The sequence below is a fragment of the Drosophila subobscura genome, chromosome A, assembly GCF_008121235.1.
Source record: "Drosophila subobscura isolate 14011-0131.10 chromosome A, UCBerk_Dsub_1.0, whole genome shotgun sequence".
Taxonomy (NCBI): Eukaryota; Metazoa; Arthropoda; class Insecta; order Diptera; family Drosophilidae; genus Drosophila; species Drosophila subobscura.
The window spans coordinates 22,017,783-22,033,514 of NC_048530.1; the positions used below are offsets into that span (position 1 = coordinate 22,017,783).

Here is a 15,732-nt window from a genome sequence, read left to right on the forward strand (position 1 = left end):
GTCTTTGGGGCTTTCTGCTACCAATAATTGCGTATGCCGACTTGTTGTGGATCCCAGCCACCAAAAACTGGAACTGGAACGCTCGCAGCATAATCCTGGCAGTTGCAGACATGATCTTTATGCTGCGGACCATCGTGGTCATTCGCAGTGAGCGCTGCAATGTCTCTTTTCTAAGCGCTGAAGCGCTTAAAATAGTTCGCGCTGACACATTGAAGCACTTGAAGTACTGCCACGACAGACATGGAGATGGGGACAAAGGGAAACCCAGAGCGTCCTATCGTCAAATCAAACAACGTACAGTAGAGGAGCACGAGCTATTTTCTTTTGTATAGTAAACTATAAGACAAAGTTAAAGATTGTTTAGCTGTGCTAAAACATTACAACTTACGGGTTTGGTTGGGTGTAAAATGAACGATCCTCTTCTAAGGTTGCAAATACCAAAATTGATGAACGAAAACTCTGTAAATGGGCCAGAACTGTATACAATTTTAGGAGCTGGAAAATATAAAAAGGTTTCCTCTTTTGATATCTTAAGTGAGTAGATATTTTCCGAGGTAACACAATTTATAGAAAATTACCATTAGCCAAGCTTGAGCCAGTATTCTGGAATTGTTTGAGTTCGTGGAATGTGTAGGAGAGAACTTTGATCAAGAATTATCTTGCTGATCTTTTAAGTAATAATAATAATGAAAACAACATTTGTGGAAATAAACGTTTGAACTTTCAATTGAAACTTACCTTGAAACTCTTTATTTTTATATAATAAATATAGAAAATTGAATAGAAATTACTTTGGAGAGATGTTTTTGGCATGGTGGTGGAAAAGGCAACATTCATACATTTGTAAACTGTTTTCTTGGAAGGATCTGGAAGAGTATCTGCAGGCTGCAGGCCTTCCTCTTTTAGGTTTCTTCCACTATCCATGGCAGCCTCTTTTTCAAAATACTTTCTCTCTCTCTCTCTTTCTCAATGTCACGTAATGGTAGCTGCAGCTGTGTGGGAGTTTGTGTTGTTTGGTTGTATTTGCAGTGTGGCAATGACAAAAGGCTGTGGGTTAATTGTCAAGCGGCGTGTGACTTTTCCAGCCACAACTCTCAAGCCGCTCGTCACCACACACACACACACACACACCCACACACACACATAGGGTCACATGCCTGCAAAAAAGTGTCAGACGAATATGATGTCAAGAGCGTAATTATTGAATTACTGGAGCCACCCAACCCCACCCCCACCCCGGACCATTCAAAGAGCAAACAAAAAAAAAGTCAGGTGCCATCTGGTCATATTATGCAACATAAAGTGGCAACTTGTAAATGTGTAAAAATGGCTGTTCCAACAAGGGGTTAATACATATGTGCATGTCGTGTCTGTGTGTGTGTGTGTGTGTGTGTGTGTGTGGCGCACACAACAAAAAACCAAAACATGGCCATCCTCTGTTGCCTGACACCAACGACATGGCAGAGAGAGAGAGAGAGAGCAGAAAGTGCTACTCGTGCAGTGGTAACACGGTAACTGGCACGTCCACACACACCCCAACACACACGTGTGCCCATGCACCCACTGTCCCTGCTCTCTACCCACAAATGCAGCTGCTCCGGGCATTCGTTTATGCGGTTAAAGTAGTGGCAAAAGTAGTAGCCACCGGCAAAAAATATAACAAAAAAAATACAAAAGAAAAGAAAAGTACGACAAAAAAAACACACACAAGTAACAAGGAATTGTTGGAGTGTTCAGACAGGCTAGATACCCATTAAAATGGTCTTCGAATATGGCAAACACTTGGGGAATTTATGCTGAATTTGTGCCACTTGGGCGCAGCCTGGATGGTTGCAAAATATCCACCTGAATAGGTGGCTGAATATGCCCATGCTCTGTCCAGAAAACCCTACCACGGGGGTGGTGTAGCATTCAACATTTCAGCAGCTCCCTGCCATGTGTGTGGGTGTGTGTGGCTGGGGCATAGCGCGTGCCTTTTGGCGTCCCTGTGGCAGGTAGCTGTTGCACACACAGAGGCACTCCCCCACTCGTACGCTCATCCAGGCTGCTCGCATCGCATCGCATCGCATATGCATAGAAGCATAGAAAGAAATGTTTACCTTATATTACCGCCATGCAGTCGGAGCAGAGTCTGGCACTGCCACTGCCCCGCTGCCCCGCTGCCACGCTGCTCCCAGTGCAGTGAGTGGGTGGAGGATTCTGTGTCGGAAAACTTTGTCATTTAGTTAGGTGTAAGTTAGTTTTTTGGCTTAGCCGGGCGGCCAGCAGTAATGCTGCAAACACTTTAAGCAGAGACCGAACGTGGCCGGAAGGCGTGAGGCATGGCCAGAGTGCTGCTGCATGCCAAGGAGGGGTGCACCACATGGAGTTACCTTAATTTAGTGCAGTTTGCAAAATGTGCGTACGTGTAGAAAGAACCAGACACCAGGCACACACACACACACACACACACCTCCACAAGGGAGAGGACTGTGACTGAGACTGAGACTGAAGTTAGTTGGGCTCCAAAGTTGACTCTACATTAAATCAAACACTTGGCGAAACATATGATCAGAAAAGTTGCTAAAATACACCACTTCCCTGCCACTTCTGCTGGAGGAGGACTCATGGAAATGAGGCCGGCCGGGCATAGGGAAATGACTCACACGAACGATGAGGACGAGAACGAGGGCCAAGTCGTGGACGATTGCCAAGGCGACGCCGAAGCCGACGGAGTACCATTTTGAACGAGTAACGTCCTGAAAGATTGCTCCTGTCAGCGGTTTATAGTTTCACTCATGAACATGAAGCATTTAATGGACTGCCAGATGGAAGTTCAGCACAGATTTTTCAGCCCTGCATCTGCTGTGGAGAATGAAACTTAGTTTCAAAGTGTTTTCAGCTGTAATAGTAAGCAATAGTTAATGTTTGTTGGATTTGGGGTGGGATTACTTGCGCCTCCGCATTAACAACAATAAATCACCAGCTTTAGGAGGGGGTGGAGGGTCTAGCGAATTTTATAGTTGACAAACGAAATCTCTGGCGCGATTTTGCTATCCAAAGATATTGCCCCGCTGCCGCACTGCCACAGCCAATCTACGACGATTAGCATTGCGCCTACTGCCACGCCCAAGCCAAGCGGGGAGGCAGGGGCGTCACCTGGAACACTTGGGGCCATGCTGATTATTTTCTACTTTGCGACGTTTAAAGCGGGCTGCGAGGCTGCGAGGCAAGTGGCAAGAGGCAAGAGGTCGGGTCGAGCGCCGTGTGGCATGTGCCTGTGTCAGCAACAGCTCAGCCGCGACGTGGCAGGGCGCGTGTAAGGCAACAGAAAATCGATTAACATGGCTTTAATAGCCGCCCCCCACTCCCACTCCCTCCATGATGATGCCGACAATGGCGTGGGGGGGGGGGAGGCGCTACAGACGCTACAGTTTCCACGCTTCAGAGAGGCAAATCCACGCCCGCCGCCTCCTACTTCCGGCGTAAATGAGACAACATCCGGGGCGGGGGTGCTACTTTGGGCGGTATTAATTGTGACAGCTGCGAGATTGAGCCACGAACCTGATTTCGTTTTAAAGTTGCCCTTAAAGTGACACATTGATGCGCTTAGAGCGCGGGTCAGATGGCTCAGAGGCCAGAGGTCGGAGGTCGGAGGTCGGAGGGAAGCGAGCAAATGGGAGCACAGGGCAGCTGTAATTGACTTGGCATCGCAGCGGCAGCTGCCGCAGTTGTCGGCTAAATGCAATTTAATTGAACCAAACACTGAAAACCACTCACAAAATTTGTAATAAGCCATATCCACGGCACACACACACGCACACACGCACACACACACGCACACTCCATCAAAATCCATCAATAAATATTTCAAATCTAGCCCCAAATGAGGACTGAGCTTGGTCCTGTAATCTGCAGTATCCTGTAACCCGAAAACAACAAAAAAACACAACGGAGAAAAACATCAGCAACAATAATATTTGCAAATCAAATTTTCCCACATTTTCCCGCATGCAGGTGTGTGCGTGTGTGTGTGTGTGTGTGTGTGTGCACGCACCCCTGAACAGCTCTAATTGAAAATGCAAATTACATTCGAACACGAAAATGCTCGTAATTATAAAACAAGAAAAAAGAAACTGCACCATGGATAGCCGAAGCTTCTAATGCACTCTTTGAGCGGGGAATATTTTGCTTAAATAATTTAGCGATCGGATGCAAGGGGCACATGTGAAGCTGCAGCTTAGGCAGCTCAAAGCTGCTGTTGCACCGATCTCGAGACTCGCGAAAGGGCATTACCCTGCCGCCTGCATGGCTTGTTAATTCAAAGAAAAAACAGCAACAAAAATGCAAATAAAATGCAGGCAACACTATCGATTGCGTGGCTTATTGAATTATTGTTGCAACAGCAGGGGGCGACCCACACACATGTTGTTTGTGCAGAGATCACACACATCCCACCTGTAAAACAGATGAAAGTTGCCCATAAAAATACGCATTTTTTGCTCAAAAATCGAGCAGTGTATTAGCCAAGGACTAGCCACGACTTTAGTTGCACCGAAAGCTTATCAGAATATTTAATGGCAGAAATACAAAACAAAGCCCGTCTAACACATGCCCATATGCATATGCATATGCCCTGCCGTAATATTCCATCTAGTGTTTCCAGTGTTTCTGGCTTTGGTTCCTTTGCATTTTGACAAATTGGCATTGTGGCGCCCAGCGGCAGGGGCTGGTCGGCTATACAATTCATTACGAATGCAAACATTTGGTATGCACGCACTCGACATTTAAATGGAGTGTGCAACAAGCGACAAACGAACAAGCAACTACCCTGGGAGCGCGCTGAATATTAATGCTGCAAAGATCCTCAGAATGCGAATTTCCAATTTGAATTTAAGAAATGTACCTACAAGCAGTGCATTTCTACCGGTAATCTCACTGCTTGAAAGCAGATCAAACCGGTAAGATAATTTCCCTTTGTGGAGAAACTGCTTGCCCACATGTTCCCCTGCACTGCTTGACCATTTAGCATCCACAAGTTTCCCCTGCACTTGCTAACTGTTTACCACTGCTACCCCTTCCACTGCTTTCTGCTGCTTGCATCCTAACATTTCCCCTGCCACTGCTTACAACAAAAATGTTTTCTTCGGAAATTCTTCTACTTTTTTTTAGGGTATTCCGCTAATCGAATCCCCGCATTTGCATGCCCAGTGGAGTGACCAAATAAAACAGCTTTCCAAATGTCAACGCAATATATTTATGCAAAATTGATTTGACAACAACATTTGCCCGAACAGCAGCAGCAGCGGGCACCACAAAATTGCATGGTAATGAATTACATCCAAATGTGAGCACAAATACACCCATTACCCATTGAGCCAACAATAATAATAATAGCCTGTTAATGACAAGGGTTTTGTGGACACCAACCCCAACCCCAAATCATCTAAAAGAAGACTTGAACATAATAATTATGCCATTAACCAAACACATGCACATGTACACATATATACGTTTGGATGTGTGTGTGTGCATATGTTCTCCACATGTCCATCACAGCGCAGCATTTACCAACACTAACTCTTAGCATAAACTCAACAATTCGATTGTTATTTAATGAGAAACGAGAAATGCACTTTATGGGTCAAGTTCTGGCTGTGGCAGAGGTTAATTTTGGTGTTTTCTATGGCGGCACTCCATGAGGCACAAGCACCACACGTGCGCCGTGCGGTTGCAGCTGTGGCTGCTGCCAGCACCTGGCCGCTGTTTGCCATTGCACATGGTGCCAGCCTCATGGGCCCGTCCCTGCTCATAAGTAGATCCCTCAGTGCCCAGTGTCCAGTGCTGCGTGCGTGACTCCATGCCTGTTTGCAGTTTGATTTAGATTGGCTACGGCGAGCAGGGCCCCAAGAGACGAGCACACGGAGCTGTGTGCTGCAGCCGGGAACATCAACGGAAGTTTAGCGCATTGCAAGTGGAGCATGGAAATCGTACACACACAGCCCGTGCCTGTGCCTGCGCCTGTGCCTGTCGCACATGGAAGGAGCAGTCGGAACATATGCAAATATATGCACATGTCGTCATAAGTACATGCAAGCCGTCGCCGGCCACCAAATGAGGAGGCCAATGGAGTTGATGGAACCAGCTAAGATGCCTCCATTCGTCGCACAGCCCCGTGCAACACCCACGACACAGCCGGGCAGCCCTGCCCTTAACTCGCTGAATAAACATCAGACTCCATCGGAATGGGCAGCATCGTTTATGCGGAGTGAAAGTTCACAATTTAAATAAATGCAATTGCGGCTTTAGTTCTCATTTTATGCCCTCCAAGTCTACGCCGAATAATCATGAATAGTTCGTGATAGCCCGCAGCTTTCGTGTGAACATTGTGGGCACAGCAGACGGGCAGCCTTGAGGTCACTGCAAGTGCGTGACGCGTGAAAATTCGTCAAATGCAGGCCAACTGACAGCAGAGAGCAGCACCCACTCGCACACACACACCAGAGCTGCTCCTGCTGCTGCTGCGTTGCTTAAATATGCACAAAGAGCCACGCAAAAGCTCGACCAGAAGTGTCTTGGCTTGGGCATGGCACTGACGAGGGCTGCTGCACGGTTGCGCATCCACTGATGGAGCCAGACACAGGGCAAGGCAAGGCAAGTGCAGCACCCAGGACTGCCTGTCATGGCCGTGGGTCGTGAGGCATTCATATGGTAACAAGCGCCTCAGTTCACGCCACTTGAACTGCAATTAAAGTTCAACTCAAGTCCGGCTCGGAACTGGATTCAATTTTAATCGCATCGGAGCCACCGTTGCCAGCTCCCAGTGGGGGGCAACCCTTTTTGGGCTGCAACCCTTCACGCATCAACTTTCATTTTCGCACCTCCATTTTCCCTGCAAGTTTTTGACAAGTTGAAACATTTCCATTGCCGAATTGAGTTGAAAATTAATAATTCATTATTTGTCTTGCAATAATTATCCTTCGCTCGCAAATCGAGAGCTTCGCGTACAGGTTTAAGCCTTTGGTTATAATTTTCCGTAAGTTTATCTGCAAGTCATTCCCCGCAGTACTCAGAGAACTTAGAAATCCTCCACAGTATTTGTTTAGCTGAGAAAATGCCACCCATGAAGCGCCATGAACTGCAGTGGGACGACGGGCCCGCGTACAAGCGCCGTCCGGCATACATCCAAAATCAATGGCGCCAGATAGGTGTCGAGGAAAGTGTCACCCAAGCTAGTCCAGGGGCTGTGGCTGAGGATAGTCCCCCGCCTGTGGCTGAGGATAGTCCCCCGCCTGTGACTGAGCATAGTCCCCCGCCTGTGGCTGAGGATAGTCCCCCGCCTGTGGCTGCCCCGGCACCACCGAGGGTTCTCAGACAAATCAATTTTAACACTGAAATGGATCCCTCTTTGTGGCGCCTACTTGCTGCTGCCGATATGACGACGGAGGAAATACGCGCCGAGCGCATCAACCAGACCAACGAGGATCGCCTTCAGTATCTGTTGCGGAAGGTCAATGCGGAGACGCCGCCACCTTGGCATGTAGCCACAGGCATTTGGTACGAAATCGATCAACTGGAGAACAGCATCGAGGAGTACAAGCAGAAGGCAGCCAAATAGAAGCGCCAGACACCAAAGACTGTCACCAGCTGTGAGCGGCAAGCACCAATTACCTGAGTGTAATACACACACTAAACACTAAACACTAAACACCAAAGACTAAACACTAAACACTAAACAAATGTACACATAAACATTAGCAGCCAATTGTGAAAGGGTTCTTTGACCTATTAAAGCCAAGTGCGAGCCTGTTGCTCGGGAGTTTCGGCGCTTTAGCTCTGAATTTGCATGTTTCGATTAGGGTTTATGGGTAAGTATTTGCTCCTTAAGTTTCGTAGTTCGAATGATACAAATGGTTTGGTTATGCCTCAATTTAGCTGCGGCCAGCGTTTGCTTTGGTTCTTGTGGGTTTTGTTCGCTGTTGCTGGAGCTACTTCCAGGCTGCTACTGCGATCACGGCCAAGGCTGTGCCGTTGCCATCCATCTGCAATTGTTGATACATTAAGCAACTTCTATATAAGATATTCCATTTAAGTAACCCAAAGGCAGAAGAGTTACGTCTGCGGGCTCATATTGGGTGTCTCTTCCGCCAAAGGAGTAGCTGCAGTCAGTGTCCCCTCCAACAGACGCGTACAAGTGCGAGCTTCGAGGCAGAAGTATAATTCTTATCCACATCGACACACACACACACACACACACACACACACACACACACAGAACACAGTGGGCAAGATGTTTGTGGTGCGGCTTATCGCGGGTGCAGGCGGCGGCAAACAGGTTTCCCGGCAAGTCGCGCATTGTATGCCCTTCCGCGCACAGGCAGCAGGCAGCAAGCAGCAAGCACTCCCTGCCATGCCATTCCAGTTGTGTGCGAGCAAAGAGCGGCCCCGCATTGATGGACCTCCTGGGGAGGGTAGAACAAAGAGGCAGCCATAAAAGTAGAGCCCAGCAGGCGTCGGCTCACTCCTCAACCGCTCGAGATAGCAGCCACATCGACGACGACGAGAACAAAGAGCTGACAGAATGCCACGCCCAGTGCTGCTGATACATGGAGGAGCTGGGGACATTCCGCACTCGCGCATCGCTGGCAAGTTCAAGGGCATCAAGGAGGCGCTGCGCTGTGCGTGGGGCAGCCTGGTGCCGGCCAGCGGCGAGGGCCAGGGCAGCGCCCTGGACGCTGTCGAGGCGGCCGTGCGCAGCATGGAGCTGGACGAGAACTTCAATGCGGGCTACGGCTCCTGTCTGAACACCGACGGCCAGGTGGAGATGGAGGCCAGCCTGATGGAGGGGCGAGACCTGCGCGCCGGCTGCGTCACCCTGCTGCGCGATGTCATGCACCCGATCACCGTGGCGCGTCGCCTGATGGAGAAGCGGCGGCACACGTTCATCGGCGGCGAGGCGGCCCAGGAGCTGGCCCTGGCCACGGGCAGCGAGCGGCTGCCAGCGAACGCGCTGGTCACGGAGGGCGCCCGCTACACGCTGCAGCAGTTCCAGGAGCAGCTGGCCCAGGGCAAGGATCCCTTCTTCGCACGCACCGAGCTGGCCGCCGAGCAGAGGACCGACCCCAGCGGCGAGACGGTGGGCGCCGTGGCCATGGACCTGGATGGCCAGATTGCTGTCGCCACCTCCACCGGCGGCATCACGGGCAAGTGGCCCGGTCGCATTGGCGACACGCCCATCCTGGGCAGCGGCACCTACGCGGACAACGCCAGGGGCGGCGTCTCCACCACCGGCCACGGCGAGACAATTATGCGCTACAATCTGGCCCAACGCATCCTCGCCGCCATCGAGCACAAGGGCATGTCCGCCCAGGCAGCCGCCGATCAGGAGTGCCGCGCGATGACCCAGCGCCTCGGCGGCACAGGCGGCGCCATAGTTGTGGGCCCCGCCGGGGATCTGGGCATCAGCTTCACCTCGCAGCGCATGGCCTGGGGCTACATACAGGACGAGACCATCTTCTACGGCATCGAGGGCCAAGCGGTGCACCAGGAGCCGCTCGCATTAGGCACTTCAACGGTTCACATTTAATGGCTCAAACAATCCTCTAAAAAGAAATCAAAATACACGTCAATAAATTACTAAAGTTACGCCTCCCGAGGGAGCTAGGAATACACAAAAAAATAAGCTCTACTACGATGTAGATGGTGTCCCACAATTGCATTGCATTTGGTTCCATCTGCGGGCGGAACGGGTCCGCTTTGGGGCAGTCCCTCTGGTCTGCCACTTAATCTAGTTCTAGTTGCAGTTCTAGTCGTAGTTTTAGTTGAAGGTAAAGCTAAGGAGTGCACAGTTGAACGTCTTTGTTGTGCAAGCAATCTCAAGGGGAGGCAACGGCTTAGCCTAGGGGGCAGGACATGGGTAGAGAGCTGTGTCAGCTAGCTGTGGACTGGGGCCTGGGGCGCCACGTCACGCTGCGACTCGTGCGCCTCGGTGAGGCCGTAGCAGTGCTTGGCCAGCGCGTCGCGATATTTGTTCTCGTGCTCCACGGAGTGCGAGTTGGTGCGACACTTGACCAGGCACAGCTCAAAGTGATCCGCGACGCTGGCGTAGATGTATTTGGGTGTGTGCGCGGACTGCAGCACCTGCTCGAGCAGCGGCTGCTTGTCGGGATGCAGGCAGCAGGACACGCAGTACTCGTACAGGCGGCAGCAGTTGGTTGTGGCGTTGCAGCTGCGGCAGCTGTAGTAGCCGATGCCGAGCATCTCCAGGTTGCAGCAGCCGCTGGGCAGCATCTGCTCGCGCAGGCACACAAAGCCGCGCTCGTCGGTGAGCAGCTGGCGGCCCTGCACCGAGTTGCGGCAGCGCAGCTCCGGATCCCGCGTCCGATTGATGTGCTGCTCCGGCGCCAGCAGCTGCTGCGTCCAGAGGAGCGGCCGCGTGCGCTGCACCTCAAAGTCGTCATAGTGCAGACCACTGAAGGCGCCCTGTTGCGTCGAAAAGTGTTCGTGATTAGTTTTGCCAGCGTCTGGACTCGTGTGTCTCAGGGCCACTCACCCGATCCAAGAGGTTGCCCCAGATAATGCAAATGAGCAGGAGTAGCACAAGGATTATGTAGATGATGCGTCGTCTCAGCAGGCGTGTAAGTGCGGCTGGCCACATCGTATGCTAGTGACCGCATCCCAGCAGCACAGCCAGCCCAGCCCCCGCTACCAGAGTCAGAGGGCCCACTGTGACGCCGAATGTTCGGCTTGCTCCGCTTGCTGCTGTTCTGCGACAGCTCTCCACTGGCCCACAGCCTGCATGCGCATTGGGTTCGCTTCTTCCGCGTCCTGTTCGTCCTGCTGATGCACGTGGTATTCGTCCTGTGTTCAAAACAATCAATTATTTATTTATTTAACGCGTCCCTTTGTTGCAACTGTAAGCCAGTGTGATCGCGGATTTATCATTCAACTATACCCGCTTGACCCTTATAAATATACCGTGATTTAGAACAAAATTGCTTGAAAATACTACATTATTACCGATATGCCGTTAATCATGAATCGGACAATTCAAAGCTCCCAGCCCGAAGACTGAATGTTTAATACATAGACTATCTTTCGCTTGCATTAAACTAATCATAGATATGCTGTAGTAGCTTTTTAGATCATATACCTGCCAGAGTTGATTCTTTTATCGATGCACAGGGCTAAGTGCAAGAAATATCGATACTTCAGTGCGATAGGCGGATCATATCGCCGCTTCATATTCAAAAAAACATTCATAATATACTCTGAATCAGCTTGACTCGGACCCTCTTCTAACAAAAAACAAATCAATTGCAATTACAAGCGGCTACAAAAATATTTCAATTTCAGAAATATTCAAATCGAGCAATGTGATTTCCGATAAAAAGGGTCGAGTGGATTAACAAACAAATTTCAATTTAGGGCGGATATATTTTGGAGTTTAGCCCCAATTATGTTGTGAAGATAGAAAAACTGCCTCCCAAAGCACTCCGAGCACATTATAATATTTACTTATGTGTTCGTTCCCTCTCCCTTTCAGAAAAAAAACAATAGAATTTCTTTATCGCTTATGTTGAGCGCGCCATTTTTCAAATTTTCAATATTATCAGTTAATACCACAAAAGAGACATTTTAATAATTTACATACATTTACATACTGAAGACAAGGCTCCCGTGCTTCCAGAGGGAGTGATTTCAATGAAAAATTCAAATAAAACTTAGTAAAATATAAGGTCACAAGGTATATAATCCAATAAAAATGAGTATTTATACTAAGCAAAAGTGATTCTTCAATCGGATTAAATTATTGTTAAAGTGGTGAATGTCTTTGCATTACGGTATATTTTGAAAATGAAAAAGTATATTTCGGTATATTTTCGAGGGCCCGACGGTATATTTTATCGATAATTTCGCGGTCACGCTGTTTAGTTTGTTTTTAATAAAAATGCATGGAGGATTGAAATTGCGGGTGTAATTTACCTTGCAGCCCTGGAATTTTTTGTGACGTTTTACATGTGGTCGACACCTTAAATTCTCCCACAAAATTTCACAGAAGCTCGCTTTTTTAAGCTTCGATAGTACAAACAAATTGTTCGAACTGTGTCGGTGCTTGGTGCTGCTGCGGTTGTTTTCATTTGTGAATCTTAAAAGCAGAACTGTGTGTGCCGACTGTGCCGACTGTGTGTGTGTGTGTGTGTGTGTGGTCGAGGTAGAGAGAAAAAGTAGAGAATAGGCATCGCTGAGATCGAAGAAACCCAGTTTGAATCGATGCGAAAACCACAAATTCGAAGAAACCATTTACAACAGTACTGTAGGCGTGCGTGTAACGGGCAGCAACAGTAAATTGAAACGTAACCTCTTCGGCCCTCACATAATAGCCCCAGCCCCCCCACACACTGCCTTTAGCCGCATCGCTTCGCATTGCGCATTACGTTACGGCAACGGTTACGTCGTGCGTGCCTGCCTCTCGTCTTTCTGTGCCGCGGTGCGTGTGTGTGTGTGTGTGTGCGTAAGGTGTGGTGTATATAGAAAATCGATTGCAATTGAACCAACGCCGCAGTCGCCGTAGCAGCAGCCGCGTGTGCCGTTAGGATTTTTTCCATTACTAAAAATCGTGCGCGGTGCTGGGTTTTTTTTTAGTTTAATTAATCCCGCGCCACAGTTTTCTGCAACAAATCAGATTATTGTTTTACAATTTTTTTGCTTGTGCCACCCGCTATTCGGTGATTGCGTGTGTGTGTGTGTGTGTGTGTGCGTGCGTTTGAAGGAGAAAGAGAAGCAGCAAGAACGTAAAGTACATACGTACACTTCATCGCTCCCTCTCCTAACTTCGTTCCGGATCAAAAATGGATAAGCCAACAACAAAACCACAACGAACACCGCGCCTTCAGATGCACAGAATGAGGCAACAGCAGCAGCGGCAACACAGCCAAATGCTGGGTGTGGCAGCACCACCACCACCAACAAGAGCAACATCAGTGGCACAACCACAACTAACGGCACAAGCAGCAGCAGCAACTGTAATGGGAATAGGAGCCACAGCAACGGCGTCGCCTTGCAGCGTTTATCATCATCGACAACAAGTGTAAATGGAATCGCCACAAGCAACGGCAACGGAAGTGGCTCCTCCACAAACGGTGGCATGTTGATTAACCTCAATATCAGCACCACCACCGGCGGCAACTTTGCCGTCAGCGTGGAGCCCCACATCAACGTGGAGAGCCTCAAGAAGATCATCGCCAAAAAGGTGAAGGTGGCAAAGGATCGCATATGTCTGCTGCATCGTGAAAAGTGAGTAGTGATGATCCGCCACTAATAAGGTTTTCAAAGTCAAATCCAAACCCACTTTAACCATTTTCCAAACTACTTTAACCCTTCTGCGGCTCGTAAGGCCGCCATGGATTCTTCTTTGCTTCTATTCTGTCCACCGCTATTTTTTCAGAGGTTACTTTTTGTTTCTGCTTTACAGATGTAGTGACTGCCTTTGATTATCGTTTATTTGTGCTCGCTCTCTCTCTATCTGACCCTCTTCTCTCTGTCCCTCTGCCTAACCTGCCTCTGCTCTGTCCTTTTCGTTCTTTGTTTAGTGCCTCTCTTCTTCTCGTTCCGGTTATTATTATTATTATTGATATAACCTCCAAAAATCCACTAAAAAAGAAACAAAAGAAAATCGTTTGAAGGGTTAAGTATTATAAGAGGGGCTTGCAGGGGGATTGTGCAGTGCAAATTGATCTACACACACATAAGAGAGAGAGACAAACATAGGCAAAGCGATTTCATAATCATTTTGTTGCTTAGTCAAACCAACGCAAAAGAAAGAGTGAGACAGATGAAGAGTGGGGAAAAATAACAACAATAAAAGGGGGAAAATGTGCGGCACATAACACGAAACCGGCAAAAAATAAAAATAAAAAAATGAATCAAACAAAAACAGAAAATGCAAAGCGAGTCGAGTCGTTCGGCGTGAGTGTGTGTGTTGGTTGTGTGTGTTAGGGAAGAGAGCGAGCGGAGAATGAGAGAAACAGCAATAGTAGGAGCACCAGCAGGGCCGCCAACTAGTTGAATGGGGGAAGCAGTGCTACTGTTAAAGTCTGCTGTTAAGTGTAGCTGTTACAGTTACAGTTATAGTTTCTCCTCCTCATTTTTGTTGTACCCTTAAGAAATATATATTCCTAATCAGCATCAAAAGTGGAGTTCTCTCGTTAGCTATTGCAATTTTCTCAGCATAGCAATGAGTGCAACAGTCACTTGCACACTTGCATGGCTTTCTCTCTCTCTTCCTGTGTGGTATTCATTCCGCTTCCTGTTAAGCGCTACTTTTATTGTCTGCAGGCCTGCCTGTTAATGCCTATTTCTGTTAGTGGTCTGTTAATAGGCGCTGCTATTTCTAGCTCTTCGCCCGGGTGTGTATGTGTGTGTCCTCGCGCATTACAGTGGCTTCTTTTTCAGTCTCTTTGCATGCGGGTTTCTGTCTGTCTCCTCCGTCACACGAGACCGACAACTGTACTCGGACATTGTGCATCCGTCTCCCTAACGCCCCTTCCTCCCATCATTTGTACTTTCAGCGAATACATAGATTTCTAATTGAGAATTATGTGTGTATGTTTGTATGGATTTTAGTCCTCCCTGCCTCTGCCCATTATCTTGCCTTTGTGTGCTGTTGGTGCTTCTGCAACAAAATCAGAAAACTTGACTGATAAGAATTTGTGCTCCTTTCTCGCTTCATCTCTTCTGTGGTGGTGTTCGTCTGCTTCTTCTTTGTGCACTGATTCTGTTGCTTCGTTACTTGCTTTGCGCTGATGCCTTTCTTTCTCTGTCTGTCTGTCTGTTGTTGCATCTGTTTTATGCCACTTTACAGCAAACAACAAAAGCAAAATGGGCAATGGCGTCACGGTTGCTTCTGCTTCTCCTCTCTCTTCATCTTCTTCCACTTGAAGTTCCCTTCGTTGTTCATCTTTTAATGCTCCCTGCCAGCGTCGGCTTGGGCAGCGCTGCTAACCGGCGCGCCAGCCACATGTGTATGTGTATATGTGTGCGTGGTGTGTTTTCTATACGGTCTGTGGAGGAGATTTTTTGTGCCTTTGTTCTTGGTCTCTCTCTCTCCCTTCCTCTTCATCAGCTTTTGCTGCTGCTGCCTCATAATGATGCTGTGGACCGACCGACGGACCGACAGGCTGCGCTTATCGGACACAGAGGCAAACGGACTTGGGCTTCTCTTTGTTTGAATGTCACACACACACCACACACCACACACACACACACATGCATCGTTAACCCGTAGATGAGAGGCAGCCATAGAGATGCCACCCCCGCATGGCATAGGACTGATAACAGCAGAAAAAACAGGAAGACCCACCACCACCAGAGCGAAAGCAGCAAAGAAACAAGGCTTTCGGTGAAAGCTTATTCACACCACCAATGTGCCACCACACCATGACAGCATTGCCATTGCCACTGCCACCACCAGCCCAGAAAAACCCTCATTTAACCACCAGCTAGAAGACGTGCAGAAACTTGGTGAAACAACTGGCCAACAAATGAAGACAATGTGGCACTGTGGCACACATGAATGAATGGGAATTTCTCTGCGAGAGGCTTCATTTATTATAAACTCACCACCGAACGAAACCCAAACACCACCAAAGCCAAAGCCCAACCCAACAGCAACCAAAAACCAAACCCAAAATGAAAACTCAGCCTAAACCAACCCAAACATTCCTCATGAATATTGCCATGTGGGAAGAGAAG

General features: G+C 48.6%; 4 protein-coding genes across 5 annotated transcripts in view; 3 read left to right on the top strand and 1 right to left on the bottom strand.

Annotated features, from left to right (window-relative positions):
- Positions 1-7,683, top strand: part of LOC117898191 — a 54,294-nt gene extending 46,611 nt beyond the window's left edge. The window contains exon 10 of the mRNA XM_034807422.1: positions 7,666-7,683. The gene's annotated coding sequence lies outside the window, so the exon portion shown is untranslated. The remainder of the gene's footprint in view (positions 1-7,665) is intronic.
- An 810-nt stretch (positions 7,684-8,493) lies between these two features.
- On the top strand, positions 8,494-9,658 carry LOC117897824 (probable isoaspartyl peptidase/L-asparaginase GA20639). The gene has a single exon (XM_034806882.1). The coding sequence runs from the start codon at positions 8,561-8,563 to the stop codon at positions 9,563-9,565; it is 1,005 nt and encodes a 334-aa protein (XP_034662773.1). The 5' UTR covers positions 8,494-8,560; the 3' UTR covers positions 9,566-9,658.
- On the bottom strand, positions 9,539-10,924 carry LOC117897829 (UPF0454 protein C12orf49 homolog). 2 transcript variants are annotated; one of them, XM_034806895.1, is made up of 2 exons: positions 10,532-10,924; positions 9,539-10,464 (listed from the first exon to the last, which is right to left on the bottom strand). In XM_034806895.1, exons 1-2 carry the CDS (start codon positions 10,634-10,636, stop codon positions 9,913-9,915), a joined length of 657 nt encoding a protein of 218 aa, XP_034662786.1. In that variant the 5' UTR covers positions 10,637-10,924; the 3' UTR covers positions 9,539-9,912. The 2 variants fall into 2 exon arrangements, with proteins under 2 accessions (XP_034662786.1, XP_034662794.1); XM_034806903.1 differs by having other exon boundaries at positions 9,539-10,461; positions 10,532-10,922.
- Positions 10,925-11,999: 1,075 nt separating this feature from the next.
- LOC117903294 (midnolin homolog) overlaps positions 12,000-15,732 on the top strand; it is a 28,942-nt gene continuing 25,209 nt past the window's right edge. Inside the window, exon 1 of the mRNA XM_034815227.1 lies at positions 12,000-13,275. Coding sequence (XP_034671118.1) covers positions 13,127-13,275 — 149 coding nt within the window. The 5' untranslated portion in view covers positions 12,000-13,126. The remainder of the gene's footprint in view (positions 13,276-15,732) is intronic.